Source organism: Oreochromis niloticus, linkage group LG18 (assembly GCF_001858045.2).
Source record: "Oreochromis niloticus isolate F11D_XX linkage group LG18, O_niloticus_UMD_NMBU, whole genome shotgun sequence".
NCBI lineage: Eukaryota > Metazoa > Chordata > Actinopteri > Cichliformes > Cichlidae > Oreochromis > Oreochromis niloticus.
In genome coordinates this window covers 33,724,756-33,739,037 of record NC_031982.2, presented here as the reverse complement: position 1 = coordinate 33,739,037, position 14,282 = coordinate 33,724,756, and the positions used below count along the sequence as shown (strand labels likewise).

Sequence of the window (14,282 nt, the reverse complement as noted above, 5' to 3'; positions counted from 1 at the left end):
TTATAGAACATCTGTAATCTATAATGTGCATGTAATAATGCAACTGTCATTAAATAGTGGAAATTAAAGAGGGATAAGAAGGTGTCCTCCTCAGTGCATCACTGTACATGCAGTGAAAGCTGTTGGTTTAATTATAGAGGGGAAAAATACATTTTTAGTTCAGAAACATAAACTCCCCTCATGTAGTTCTCAGTGGTTTAGTCCACAGGACAAACACAACTTCATAAACCACCCACAGGATGTGCGACTGCTGCTTTCTTCTACCTCTCAGTAAAATAAAACTCTAACCAGACAGTTAAGCTTCAGTGCCTGCACCACATACTGTAGGCCTGTGGTCATTAAAGTCACTATAGAGAAATTATTTTCAAGCACTTTTTTGTTTTCTTTTTTAAGTTTCCTGATTTCACAAGACAGAAGTAATCTGTTCACTTGATAGAAAAGAATTGTGTCCCCCCCCCAAATTAATAACATATCTTAAAATTCCAAAGAGCCTCTGGGATTTTAATAAGCAATAATGAGCCCTCACTAAGGTGAATACAACTTTATTTTGATTTAGGACCGAAATATTGGCAGATAATGGTGTCCTTGTCTCTTGAGTGATTGGTTTATATCCTGATCCTTGAGAAACATTGTGTTATTTTAAAGATCCGAGGAGCAGAGGCAGTGAAGGAGTTTAAATACCTGGTGTCAGGAATTAATATATCAGAGGGGTGGAGCTCAGGTGGAGCAATTTGGAGATGAAGTTAGGAGGTGGAGCTGACAGGCAGGAGGAAAGGAGGACCTCACAGGAGGATGCCAAGGATAGGGTGAGAAGGAGCGAGGATCCACTGCTGTGAAAAAGAAGATGAAGACAAAAGCACTTTCATAAAAAGATTGTTATAAATGTTTATAATTTTAATTTGTATTTCTTCACCATTGAATGCATTAAGCCTTCGTAGAAAGCGTTTTATTTTTTTAGAGGAAAAGCAGCTTCCGGCGGAAGTGGACTGAAAGTAGCTTAACTTCACCGCTGTGTGGACGTCTAAAGCTGGGAGCTGGGAGCTGGAGGGTGACGGTGTTTCGTATCGCTGAGGCTCGGTCGAGCTGCTGGAGGAACCATGTCCGCTCTTCAGCATCTGAGGCTGTTCGTGAAGGAGCGTCTGAGCGCCGCAGCGGAGGAAATCTTCAGGGAGTTTGAGAAAACCGTCCTGCAGTACGAAGAGCAGCTCCACCAACAGCACGGGGCCCTGAGCTGGACTGCAGACTCTGCAGGTACGTGGGGCATCAGGCCTGGGAGGAGAGGGACCAGTGGTGCGCTCTCAGGCCGGGCGGACGCTGTTAGCTTAGCCGCCGCAGAGTGAGTCCAGCCCGGGGCGGAGAGCGCGGAGGAGCCGCTGACAAAGGAACCGCTGAAGCGGGAATGTGGTGACTTTGACTAGTTTCTTCAAATTAAAATGAAAATATATTTTAAATCTGACATTTCTGGTTCCGTGCACACGTAAAAACCAGCCAGCAGCCGCAGGAAAATACCAGAGACCGTGCTGAATCATTCCAGTATGAGTTCACTCTGGTTTTATTGGAAATACCAAAAACCAGTAACTGCTCATGTGTAACTAACCAGACAGTTTCAAAGATCTGCTGCTCGGTTCTGGACAAACAGATTTGACTGAAAGTGGAGAGATTACTGTCACCTAATCTGACACTCAGTCAGTACTACAGAGTACTCACCAGAACACGATTATTACTGATATCATTGGATATTTAAAAATTTGATTAGAATGTTTTTCTTTCAGACACATGAAACCAAAATATTCCCTTAACATGTTTAAGAGCAGTTATTGACAAGTCCTTCATTTTATGATACAAGTAACACAAATTTCAATTTATTATTTTAGAGGAAGTAAAGTACAGAAAAAATAAAAGTACTGCTGGGTAACAGTTTCTGTTCTAACATAAAAAGGCCCTTTATGGCTGATGCTGTCACTGCACTCCCACACACACAGTTTTCAAACATTTAAAACACTACAAGAGGTAATCCTTGGTAATTAATTAACACTGGACAAAACTTACAGGCTTTCCAACAGATTCAACAATGAACAGCCTGCTTTAAACCGCCTCACAAAGTGTCACGACCCTGCTCTCTCTGAGATGCATCTATTACACGAGTGTAAGGCTTTAAAACCCTGCGTGGATGAAGGAAGATCAGCACAGAGACTTGTGACTCCCAGTCACTAAACTACAATAACACAAACCTCTCATTTGTTCTCGAAACAAAAGAAAACTTTAGTTTGTGGAGACATCTGGGATAAAATGAGTGAATGAAGAAAATGCTCGGTTGTTTTTTTTATGCCTGTTTTTCATCACCGTGCAAACTCATCTGTGGAGAATTAACCTTACGGTGCATCAGCTGCATACTTGCTGCAGGCAGGGACATCCACAGGAAGTTCTTCTTCAAAGACGTGTAACAGGAATGAGCACTTGGCCATTGACTCTGCAGCTGTCTGTCTGTGTTTCTGCAACTGTAGAACTCAGTGACATCAGGGACCAGAGCCTCGATGTGAGTGGCCACAATCAGACGGGTAGATTTTCAGATTTTAGGTTTTTCAGAGTTAAAGAGGTAAGTAAATGTGGTTACATGATGCTCAGAAAGAAAACAACAACAAAAAAAAGGTCCAGCTGTCAAAAATATCTTCCTGTTATCTCTCATTTGATGATGATGGATCGTCACCTGCCACTCCACACACAACTTAACTTGAGCAGAGGTCTGGGTGTGAACTTGTCCCCAAACATGCTCAGACATGGTTACATGTGGAGGAGCGACATGAAGCCAAGGCAGATTTAATTTATTATGAATATCAGAATAAACATGATATTTTCGTAATGAGCAATTGCATAAAAATCTTGCTAGTTGTTGAGGTATCATCAATCACTTTGACCCTCATCAGTCCCAGACGTCATCGTCCATCAGCACAAACCTAGTCGTATCACTGTATGAACTAATTCTTTCTCCCTCTTTGTCTCTGCAGACCTTCCACAGCAAGATGACTGCAAAGAGGAGGAGAAGGTTTCCATCGCCCAGGAGCTCTGTAAGCAGAAAGAGGCCACCAGTGTGGACCAGGAGAAACCAGAACCAGTACAGATTAAAGAGGAACAGGAGGAGTTCTACACCGGTCAGGAGGGAGAGCAGCTTATCCTGAAGGAGGAGAGCGAGACGATTATGGTGACTCTTACTTATGATGAAAGTGACCTCGGTGAACCTCAGCACAAGTATGTGGACTCTGGATCTACGACAAATGCAGAGCCACAGCCAGCGGAGCTACATCAGCGAACCAGAAGCACCACGAAAGCTGTCACATCACAGAGTCAGCATAAACCTGATGCGGGGAAAAAGTCTGTAAAATGTGATGTTTGTGGAAAAACCTTCAAGTATAATTTCCAAATGAAGAAACATTACAGAATCCACACAGGCGAGAAGCCGTACGCCTGCAGCACTTGTGGAAAAAGATTCTATCAGATTTATTTCATGAAATATCACGAAAGAAATCATACAGGTGAGAAATCACACCTGTGCATCACCTGTGGGAAAAGATTCACTGACCTATCGGCACTTAAAAGGCATACATCCATCCACACAGGCGAGAAGCCGTATTCCTGCGAAACGTGCGGGAAATGTTTCAGGCACAGTGCGACTCTGTTGGTTCACATGAGAACCCACACAGGTGAGAAGCCGTACGCTTGCAACACCTGTGGGAAAAGATTCACCAACTTATCCGCATTTAAAAAACACGCCGCAATCCACACAGGTGAGAAACCGTATTCCTGTAAAATCTGCGGGAAAAGTTTCACTCAGAGCGGGAATCTGACGGTTCACATGAGAACGCACACAGGTGAAAAATGGTACTCCTGTGAAACGTGTGGCAAAAGTTTCAGTCGAAGTAGCAATTTAACTGTTCACATGAGAACGCACACAGGTGAGAAGCCTTACCACTGCAACACCTGTGGGGAACGATTTAAATACGCCGCAACGCTAAAGAACCACATGGGAACGCACGCAGCGGAGACGTCGCACGCTTGCAAAAAATGTGGGAAAGGCACCAAGGGGGAGTGATAACAATCTGGTCGCTACGGGAACCCATACAGGTGAGACGTCAGGGTCCTGAAACAACTTTGTGGAAAAAAATCTTATGAATATGCTCGTGGTAATTTAAAGTGCATAAAAACTGCTGTGACTTTGTGTTCACAACATCTGTGTGTTGTGTTGAAGAGATATCAACTAGAGCACAATAAGGCTGGGATGTACTTTCATGCAATACCACTTTCTACCACAAGATGGTGCAACAAGTCTGCGTAACCTTTATTTAAGCAGGCAGTAGTGACTCCTTATAAACACTTTATTATTTCAGTCATGGCATCAGTTCCATCTGTTTTATTGCAGAATGTCAAAGACTAGCTTAGTTTCTATATTTTTGACTTTCAGGAAGTTGAATGAACAACTTTAACATGCCAGACTTTTGTTGGCTCATGTTTTTAATATTTTAATACCAGATAATTAATCTGATTATGTCAGAAGGATGAAAAATATAAAGTATTTCAATATCCTCATAGAAGAGAAAATGCAAAAACAAAACACTTGGAATAACTTGTCCTTATGCTCCGCTATCATGTGTTCGGCACAGGGATGCAGAATCAGTCCTAAACGAGCTGCTTGTTATGTTTTGGTTAGCTGTGATGTCATGTCTCCATGCTGCTTTTTTTAATGACTCAACATCTGGCTCATTTGTGTTAATGAAGTGCAGCTGTGAGACAAACTCCTCTCAGACTTTTACATTTGTGGTACAATGTTTTGTGTCTCCAGGTAAAAACACACGTTAGCCTTGAATAATCAATGCTCTCGTGTGTGGGCGGAGCTTCAGACAGCCCTCAGTGAGGGTCCAACAGCTGCTCTCTGGGAGCACATCTGCACTTTATTCATTATCCTCCTTCTTCTTCTGCATTTCCTGCTTCTGGAAGCAGCACGTTATGCAGCATGTGATGTGACTTTATGTCACATTTGCCGTGTTGAAGTCAGCCAGTTGTGGCTTGATTAATTGTATTCTTGCATCATGTCGACTGAACGGTTACTATCAGCCCCTCCTCAGCACACTGTTCAGTGTTTTATAGTGGATAGTAATATCAGAGATTAAAGCTGCTCGACAGTATTTGAAACATTAACATCCAGTATTGAAATTAGACCTTGTGTATGTCCCGGTAATAATATAAACAGTTAATAACATTTATAATTTTGCTGTTTTTACCCCCATGAAGGCCTTTTGTTACACTCAGCTCTTCTGTGTTGTGCTGTGCTTCTTGTCTTTGAGACAAGAAGAAATGAGACTGTTTATGATGGTTTGAACCCAAAACCTTCTCTCTGCGAGGTGACCAGGCTAACCACTGTACCACTGTGCTGCCCAGCTATCTAATCTGTTTATCTGACTAATGCAGCTACACTTTGTAGTCAGTCGGTCAGTATTTGGATTTCAAGCAGAAGCCTTTCCCACACAGACTTCTCTCCAGTAACTGAGCAGTTAATGACAGACTTGTGATGTTCTGGCTGTTCCTGAGCGGTTTGCACTGCACCTCATTTTTATTTATTTTAATCAGCTTCACACAGAGGTGTCTGAGTTAGTCGTCTGTGGCTTTGTCTGTCTCTCCTGGTTTTACAGCAGCATCTCATCTCACAGCTCCACACATACTTTACCGGTCTGACACCTGGGACCTGGTGGCAGCTGGGTCTGCTGTTGATCAGCAAACAGCAGTCTGCCAGTAACAGTGTATTACATCCTATCAGGTGTGTAGTTTAAGACTAAAAATAGCCACATAAACACTTCAGTTCTTTAAAATTTAATGACTTTGGATCTTAAAAAAATCACGACCATCCTGTTAGTACGGTTAGCCAACACTAAACCGCGGGCCGAGTTTCTCAGCGGGGTCGATAATCTCCTGGAATAACTTGTGAGTCATTCTGTCGGGTCAGAGCAGCGTCAAAAAAATCCCTTTCATCAAATATTTCTGAGTGTGCAGGATTCACAGCAGAGCTTCCAGACTCCAAGTGCCTTCAGACTTAAACAGTGATGATGATTGTTGTCACACTGTGTGAGACACAACAAACACAGTGTAAATCTGTGTCAGGCCGAACAAAGTGAGTGAATTCAAATAGTGAACTTCCTTGATGACTGACAGAATCGCAAACGAATGAAGACGTCTGCTAACTATGAGGTTTAACTCCTGTGCTTGAGTTTTGCTTGGGTTAATCTGACAAATATAACCTTGAATATCAATGTAATCTTTTTTTTTTCTCAGAACTATTTTTGAAAAATGTCATTAATTTGAAGTTCTATGTAATCCTGTCCGTCTTGTAAAAATCCATTATGCATTGTGGTGATTTATTTTTATCTAAGCTTAAAATAAAGGTTTATTGTACAGTAACATCAGAGAGATCCGAGCCGAGGAACAGGCTGTGTTTTAGGTGTTTGTTTGTTTTTCCAAAGCATCATAAAAAATAAATTCATGTGTTGCATCATATTTGATATAACAGCAAACTTTTATATTTAAAAAATAAACATGCAGAAACTTTATTTGGCTGCTGGTGGACTGTTTCTTGCCAGATGGGAAAGTGTACCCAGGTGATCAATCTGGATGTTTCAATAAAGTCTGAGAGTGGAAAACTTTTAAGATGACAGAGTGAAGAGTTCAGGAGATGACTCACCATCATTAGTGTTGACATGAGGCTGAAATCACTACAACAGAATGGCATTGTTGTAATTCTATTACTGTTATCATTTATCCTTTTCAGGGTTGCGGAGAGACAGACAACCATTAGCACTCACATTCACACCTATGGGCAATTTAAAATCAGTTAACCTAAATTAACCTAACCCCACGTCTTTGGAGTGTGGGAGGAAGCTGGAGAGAAACCACACAAACACAGGAAGAACCTGGCCAGGTGCAGGAGTGTGGTGGTTAGTTTGTGAGGCACCAGTGCTAACCACCACAACAATATGCTCGCATATTATGTTATTCTATACAAACAAAATATAGTGCAACTCTGTCACTGGTACAAAAGGTAACATTATAAACTTAAAAAGGTAGAAGATTAAAGATGAGATTAAGTAGCACATTTAGGTTATCTAGGAACAGTGTAGAAATAAATGAATATTGCACAGTCAGTGCATCTTCAATACTGAAACAAACTTTGCATAGTATCACACAGGAGTCTTGTTAGACCTGCAGGCTCTTAAATCTAATTTTCTATAAACTAGGAACATCAGCACACTAATGTGCAGTGTATTATGGGACGAGTAGTTCACTGTTGAACGATCACAGATGTTTCTCCTTTCCTTTATGTATTTATTATTTTTAATTAAATGTTTTCTTATGGTCGCAGCTGGTTGGCTCTTTCTAAATCTTAAACTTCTCTGATTTTCTGCAATATGAAATGTACTTCTACGGCCGAATCCTTTTAAAAAGTGGGCGGTCAGCGTGGCGCTCCAATAGAACAGGCGCACGGGCGGAACTACAGTTCACTCCCTTGTCTTCTGCCGGAACTCGACAGTGTGACACTCGGGTCGTAAACAGCAGCGGCGCAGGCGCTAGCAGCGTTAGCTGCTGGAGGCAGGATGTCCTCAGCTCAGCGTTTCCCTCCGGCTCACGAACTCTGTCAGACGGATGTGGAGCGCACCTTCGTCCGCTGTCAGGAGGAGCTGCTGGACATCAGCTGGAAGCCTGAGATAAAGTTACACAGAATCGGTAAGAAACGATGACATGTTGCAGGGTTTTAGAGCTAGCAGAGAGCTGCAGGTATTTCACAAAGAGAGAAAAACGCCAAATTACATACAACCCAAATCCCAAACAGCTGGCCGCTGTGAAAAATGTAAATAAAACCCATAATTTATTCACAAAGAACACATCAAATCTTTAAACTGAGAAATGGACAATTTTAAGACAAAATCATTTTTTAATTTGTTGGCAGCTCAAAGAAAAGTTGGGAAGGGAGAAACATAAGGCTGGAAAATGGAGGTGGTACTAAGAAGAAACAGATGGAGGAACATTTTGTATCTAATTATCTTAATTGGCAGCAGGTCAGAAATGATGCTGTCATGGAAATCACAGCATGGTCTCAGGAACACGTCCAAAAATCACGTCTGTGAACAGTTTGCTGTACCGTGATCCAGAAATGCTGCCAAAGCTCATTTAAAATGGGCTGCAGGAGCATGAAAAATGTATTGGGAGAATCGTAATTTGATTTGGACAGAATCGTCCTCTAGACTAAAGATGAGAATGACCATCAGTGTCCAGTTCAAAAGCCTGCCTCTCTGATGGTATGGAGGTGCATCAGTGCCTGTGAAACTGTCAGAATCCACATCTGGAAAGAGTCCATCAGTGCTGAAAGGTATATACAGATGAGCAGCAGAGAATGGATGAGTGAATTTGCTCTCATCCAGATGGCGTCTGTTTTTGGGAAGGTCATGTGAATTTCAGTAAGCTGATTCTAAACCTTGCTGCAGTTATTCCAACAGCATGACGGGGTAAAGGATGGAACAGGACAACTCATGAAACATCTGCTTACAGATTGTTAAATTCAGTTGTGTAAATCCACAAAACCTAGTAAACCTCAGATCAGCTGATCACAGCCTGTATACAAAGAAATTCTACTGGAGCTCTCAACAGCGGTGGTGACTTTTTCCCTGCGCTGAGCCACTACAACCGATTTTAGGGTTTCACCACCTGCTGAATCCACTTTAACCTCCAACTGGACTCATTTTCCTGGCAAAGTCATCCTCTACTATGTAGGCAATAGAAAGTTATCCTTCTTTTTCTCTGCTCATTTTCTACTTGAGTGATTTAAGCAGAGCACATTTATTACAGTTAACTTTAGTTCAAATTTGATTATATTCTCATTTATTGATATTATTTTATTATTACATTAATATAGCACAAGGTTTAGTTAGTGTTGCAAAAAAAGAGCCCCTCCAAAGAGCTACTTTATACTTACGTACTTTACTATTATCATTAGATGCTGCATTAATTTATTTTTTATTACACTCTGATTTAATGCAGTGCAGACTCTTTGCTTTGGTCGTGTGTTGTGCAAACTCTGTTTCTGCCTTATTTACTTTATTTCCACATATGTTTGCACATCTTTCTACTAATCACAGTACCCAGCTTCTATTTCCTACCTAAACATAAAGAAATGGGTTTGAAGCTCTGCAGTTACTGAGTCAATAGTATCGGTGACTTATGTGTTTTGTAATCTGATTGTTGATTGTTGAATAACCAGGAAGTTTGAAACTTCACAAACTGACGTGTTGCAATGATGGCATCCTCTTACAACACCACGCTCAAATTCAGTGAGCTCTTTCAAACCAAACATTCTGTAATAAATGTTTGGTTTGAGGGCTGCTTGGCTAGGTGCTTGATATTTCCACACCTGTGGTAGCGGGACTGTAAACTCCTGAGTTTAAAGATTAGCAGGTGTGGTCCCACTTGGTGCATGTTTGGCCTGAAGTCTGTCGACACAAATCATTTGTTTAAACTAAAAGCACATCATGATTTCTTGTAAATTTCTGTGTTTAAAACTTGTTTAAAACCAAAACAAGACAGGATGTGAATAAAATAACCGCTGTGACTTCACATCCTAAACATCTGTTTTGTATAGAAGAGAGACCAACTGAACTTAAAATGGGGACATGAAGTACTTTCATGTAATGCCAATTTATACTAAAAGTTGTTGCAGTGAGTCAGGGTAACCCTTATTCAACCAGGTAAGTTATTAACAACAATCTTACTCATACTGCAGGCTGTGCAAAGGGCAAATCCTTGTGAGGAAGCAAGTAGGACCAAAAAGAAATATTCAAATTAAGAGCAGCAACACATTTCAAAGCTCTCAAAGGTAAAAACACTGTCCCTGCTGGTTTAAAAAAAAAAAAAAAAAGTGGTTACATTCCCCAGAACGTAATCGTCACACTAGTAACTTTTCATGTCCCCCTTTGTCCCCTCAGATCTTCCGCTTGTCAGTCAGAATGAGGAAGAGGAGTTCTGTGACCAGGAGAGTAACTCCAGTCTGGACCAGGAGGATCCAGAACCTCCACAAATCAAAGAGGAAGAGGAAGAACTCTTCATCAGTCAGGAGGGAGAGCAGCTCCTACTAAAGGAGGAGATCGATACTTTTATGGTGACTCCTGCTTATGAGGACAGTGACCTCAGCGAGTCAGAATCAAACTGTGACCAGCTCCTCTCACCCAGCTCTCCTGAAACTGAGAGCTTGAACAAAGAAAGCTTTGATGTAGCCTCAGGATCAACTAGAAATGCAGAGCTGAAACCAAAGCAGAGCCATCACAGAAACAGTGACAGCAGTTTAGACTCTGTCAGTAAATGTGACGTTTGTGGGGAAGACTTTCAGGATGACGGGAACCACCACAGAACCTCAGAGAAGCCGTACGCTTGCAGCACCTGCGAGAAAGAGTTCTATCAGCTTTATTTAATGAAGTATCACCAAAATGGCGTTGCAGAGGAGAAGCCGTTTTCTTGTGAAACATGCGGGAGAGGTTTCCGAGCTCGAGATAAAATGTTGATTCACACGAGAATCCACACAGGCGAGAAGCCCTACCTTTGTAACGCCTGTGGGAAAAGCTTTTCTCAGTCATCGGCTCTCAAACGGCATGCGTTAATTCACTCGGGGGAGAAGCCGTATTCCTGCAAAGTATGTGGGAAAACCTTCTGTCAGAGTAGTGATTTGACCGTCCACAGCAGAATTCACACGGGTGACAAACCGCACATCTGTAAGAGCTGTGGGAGAAGGTTCTCTGACGCTTCAGCGTTCAAGCGGCACACGGCGATCCACACGGGCGAGAAACCGTATTCCTGTAAACTGTGTGGAAACAGCTTCAGGCAGAGTGGCCATTTGCTGCGACACATGAAGATCCACACAGGCCAGAAGGACTACTCTTGTACAATATGTGGCAAAAGTTTCACTCAAAGCGGCGGTTTGAACGTCCACATGAGGATTCACAATAGATAGAGACCGTGCTCTTACAAAGTGTGGGAAAAGCTTCATCGATCGTTGTAACGTGTCTGCACACATGAGAATATAAACATGCAAGAGAAGGAGAAGTCCTGCCAGACGTGTGGGAAGAGTTTCACTCAGAGTGGTAGTTTAACAGCCCACAGACTCTCAGGAGGAAAGTCAGGCCTGTAATGTCTGAGTGGAAAATGCGTCTGGGAAGCAGAAGTCGTTAAGTAGAGCTTTCAGCCTTTAAATGGTTTTTCAGAAATGCATAGCAGGCTGTGTTCGATGAAGCTGCCTGGGCCTGGATCAGTGTGTCGGAGTGCACAATCAATCTTTGTCAGATTGTCCAGTAGACGTGGTGAATCTGTAATAAGTGCATTTCAGTTTTTATTGAATGGGTCTTATTGAAACATGTGGATGTTTGTAAGGGAGTATGATGATGTCATGGATTCAGTGAGTTGTACTCTGAGGCCTGAACAACATTTGAAATGTTGTCAGTTTGTTTTCTGCAGGCAAATACGAAGTTTGAATGATTTTCACTCCACAGTATTCTGTGTTACATCGCTCCTGTTTGAAGTTGTTTTGTGTCTGTACAGAGCACGTTGTCTCAGCTTGTTCCTGTGTGCAGTCTTTGTGATTGGGACATGCTGCCGAGGCAATATTAGATGTAGACGTTGGATAACAATCATTCTTTTAGCACCAGTTACTCAGGTTCATTCACCTAACAGTAATTTATACTTAAGTATCACCTGGTATCATAATAGTTGTAATTGTATAACTTTGTTGCAAAGGTAACTGAAGCTACACAACAGACGTGAAGGAAATCAAAATGAAGAAGAGCTTGTTAAGTGTGTGAGGTGTTAATGTTTCATCTGAAATTAAGGACTTTCGCTTAAAGTCTTGAAGTTTTCAGGAAAAACCTCTGTTAATGTTTCTCTCTCCTGAACCTGCTGGAAGAACACGGTGAACTGATAAGGACCACGTTTCACCCCACCTCTGTGTACTTAGAGGGCCTGTAACTCTGAAAATATTCAAAGTACGAGTGTGGCATGATTTATTTAAATGTACTAAAGCTATTGTACAGAAAAAGCATCTGATTATGAGTCAAGTGTGAAATTTTCCAGATTTTTATATGAAATATAAATGATGTTGGTTGGTTTTACATTGTTTCCATCTGAAGCACCTGATTAAAGTTTGCACATTCTAGTCAGCCTGTTTCTGTTTTATCAGGGTCTAGTCTAGTTCCCCCTGCTGGTCAAAGCCCAAAATTACATTTGAAAGTAATAAAAAGAATGAAAGATACTGTGTATTATTAGCATCAGCCTGCATTTTAAACCAGCATTAAACAAATATGAAAACATCCTTACAGCTCTTTTATTACCCTGACATGACTGTACATGTTTTTAATGACAGAAACATGAAGTCTGACTGGTGTGAAGGTTTTCTGCTGCCAGAAGAAGTGGATCAAAAAGAGTCAATGTAAGTGAAAATCATGAGTCATAAAACTAAAACCAATTCCTAAAAGTTGGGATGGGCTGTAAAATATAAAAAACAAGTCAAATGTCCATCCATCCAAATATGAAAGGTCTCTGTGACCAAAAAGACATTTAATAGTGAGCATAAATATAATTATAACAGCCAACTGTTGTGGGTTGAGTCACACACACACACACACACACACACACACCTTATTTCATGAATCTTATGTATTGTAAGGCAGCAAAGATGTCACCAGTTCCTTATCTTTGTCAAATAGGTTGCATGAATCTACAAAAAGGCGCCGATTTCTTTTTCAATAAGCGACCGTCTCAGTTCCTGGTTCATTTTGTTGTCACGTCTCATTTTTATACCAAGAATTTGAGCTGCTGACATTTTAAATAGTAGAAAAGTTAACAGGATGATGTTTAAATGTATTCTAGATATTTTGTAAAACATGAAGACTAAACTTTTTTTCCAGTATTGACATCAGCACCTATGAAATGATTTATTCATCACTGTGAGGAAGAAACTGAATCATTCTTTTATGTTTAAGGTAAGTAAAACAATAAATGAAAACAGGACTTTATTTCTTTGCACTCGTCATGTGAAACACTGAACAGCTCAGAGCTGGAAAAACTAGATCAGCCCACAGACTGAGCTGTTGTCACTTGACCCAGTTTCTGTCATCAGACTAATATCCAGTCCAAACACTGGGATGGTGCATTCATAACTCCTCTAACAGCGCTCTGACTCTGGGTGATGGACACTTCAATCACAGATGATTTCTCCATCATCTGTGATTTGATGTTTCAGCTCTGTGGCGTCCTGCCTGTGTTGCTGCTCATGTGGTCCAAACTTCCACGGCTTCACACCGGGAAGCTTCCCCGTTCCCCCGTGGATCCTCATGTGAACTGTTAAATCACTGTTCTGACTGAAACCCTTCCCACAGCATTCACAGCAGCACAGTTTCACACCTGTGTGGGTTCTTTGGTGATGTTTCATTAAGTAAATTCGATAGAATCGTGTCCCACAGGTGGCGCAGGCATACGTCTAATGGTGTCTATTTATCTGTTCACTCACAGTAATGACTTTACATATGAACAGTTATTTTATTGAGGGTAATACAGAATAACTTATAGACTCAACACATCACAATCCAAGAAGTTCAACCATGACGTAATTAAGAAGGTTGAAAAGTGACTCTTAAAAATGTGATGCAAAATTTCCAAAGGAAGAAACTCCAGCACCTCCAGGAGGACTCACCACAGATTTGTTAGATTTCACTGTGATATTGTTACGTCCTTTTTATGAGCAGAGCAGGAGAGAGGAGACCTACAGGACACCTGAGGCAGGCGAGGAGAGGAGCGGAGCAGACAGGCAGATAACAGCTAACCCAGTGTGTCACCATGTAAGATGAGCTCCACACAGTCAGAACTGTAAATGAAAGATTTACAGGAATCCCCTGACAGCTCAAATGGAGCTCATCCACAGCTTTATGAAACAAACCCACTGTGAACACCTGTGTGTGTGTAAGCTGAAACTACTAAGTGACAAACTCATCAGGAAATTATTTACTGAGGTCAGAGGTCGAGAGAAGAGCAGGTTCATTTTCTTGCTTCCTTTTGCATGTGAGGAGGCGCCCCCTGCTGTCTATTAGTAGAAACAACACATCCATCTGAGCTTCAGAAGAATAAAGCTGCTGAGCGCCCAACGAACGATGAGCTGTTTCTCACATGGAGGGCACAGCAAAACCTCTAAACGTGTAGGTTTAGTGCTGAAA

General features: G+C 41.5%; 1 protein-coding gene across 1 annotated transcript; it reads left to right on the top strand.

Annotated features, from left to right (window-relative positions):
- Positions 1 to 1,002: 1,002 nt before the first annotated feature.
- LOC100703558 (zinc finger protein 2 homolog) lies at positions 1,003 to 12,233 on the top strand. The gene is made up of 4 exons (XM_025900669.1): positions 1,003 to 1,251; positions 3,006 to 4,084; positions 7,590 to 7,764; positions 10,017 to 12,233. Exons 1-4 carry the CDS (start codon positions 1,098 to 1,100, stop codon positions 11,033 to 11,035), a joined length of 2,427 nt encoding a protein of 808 aa, XP_025756454.1. The 5' UTR covers positions 1,003 to 1,097; the 3' UTR covers positions 11,036 to 12,233.
- The last annotated feature ends 2,049 nt before the right edge of the window (positions 12,234 to 14,282 follow it).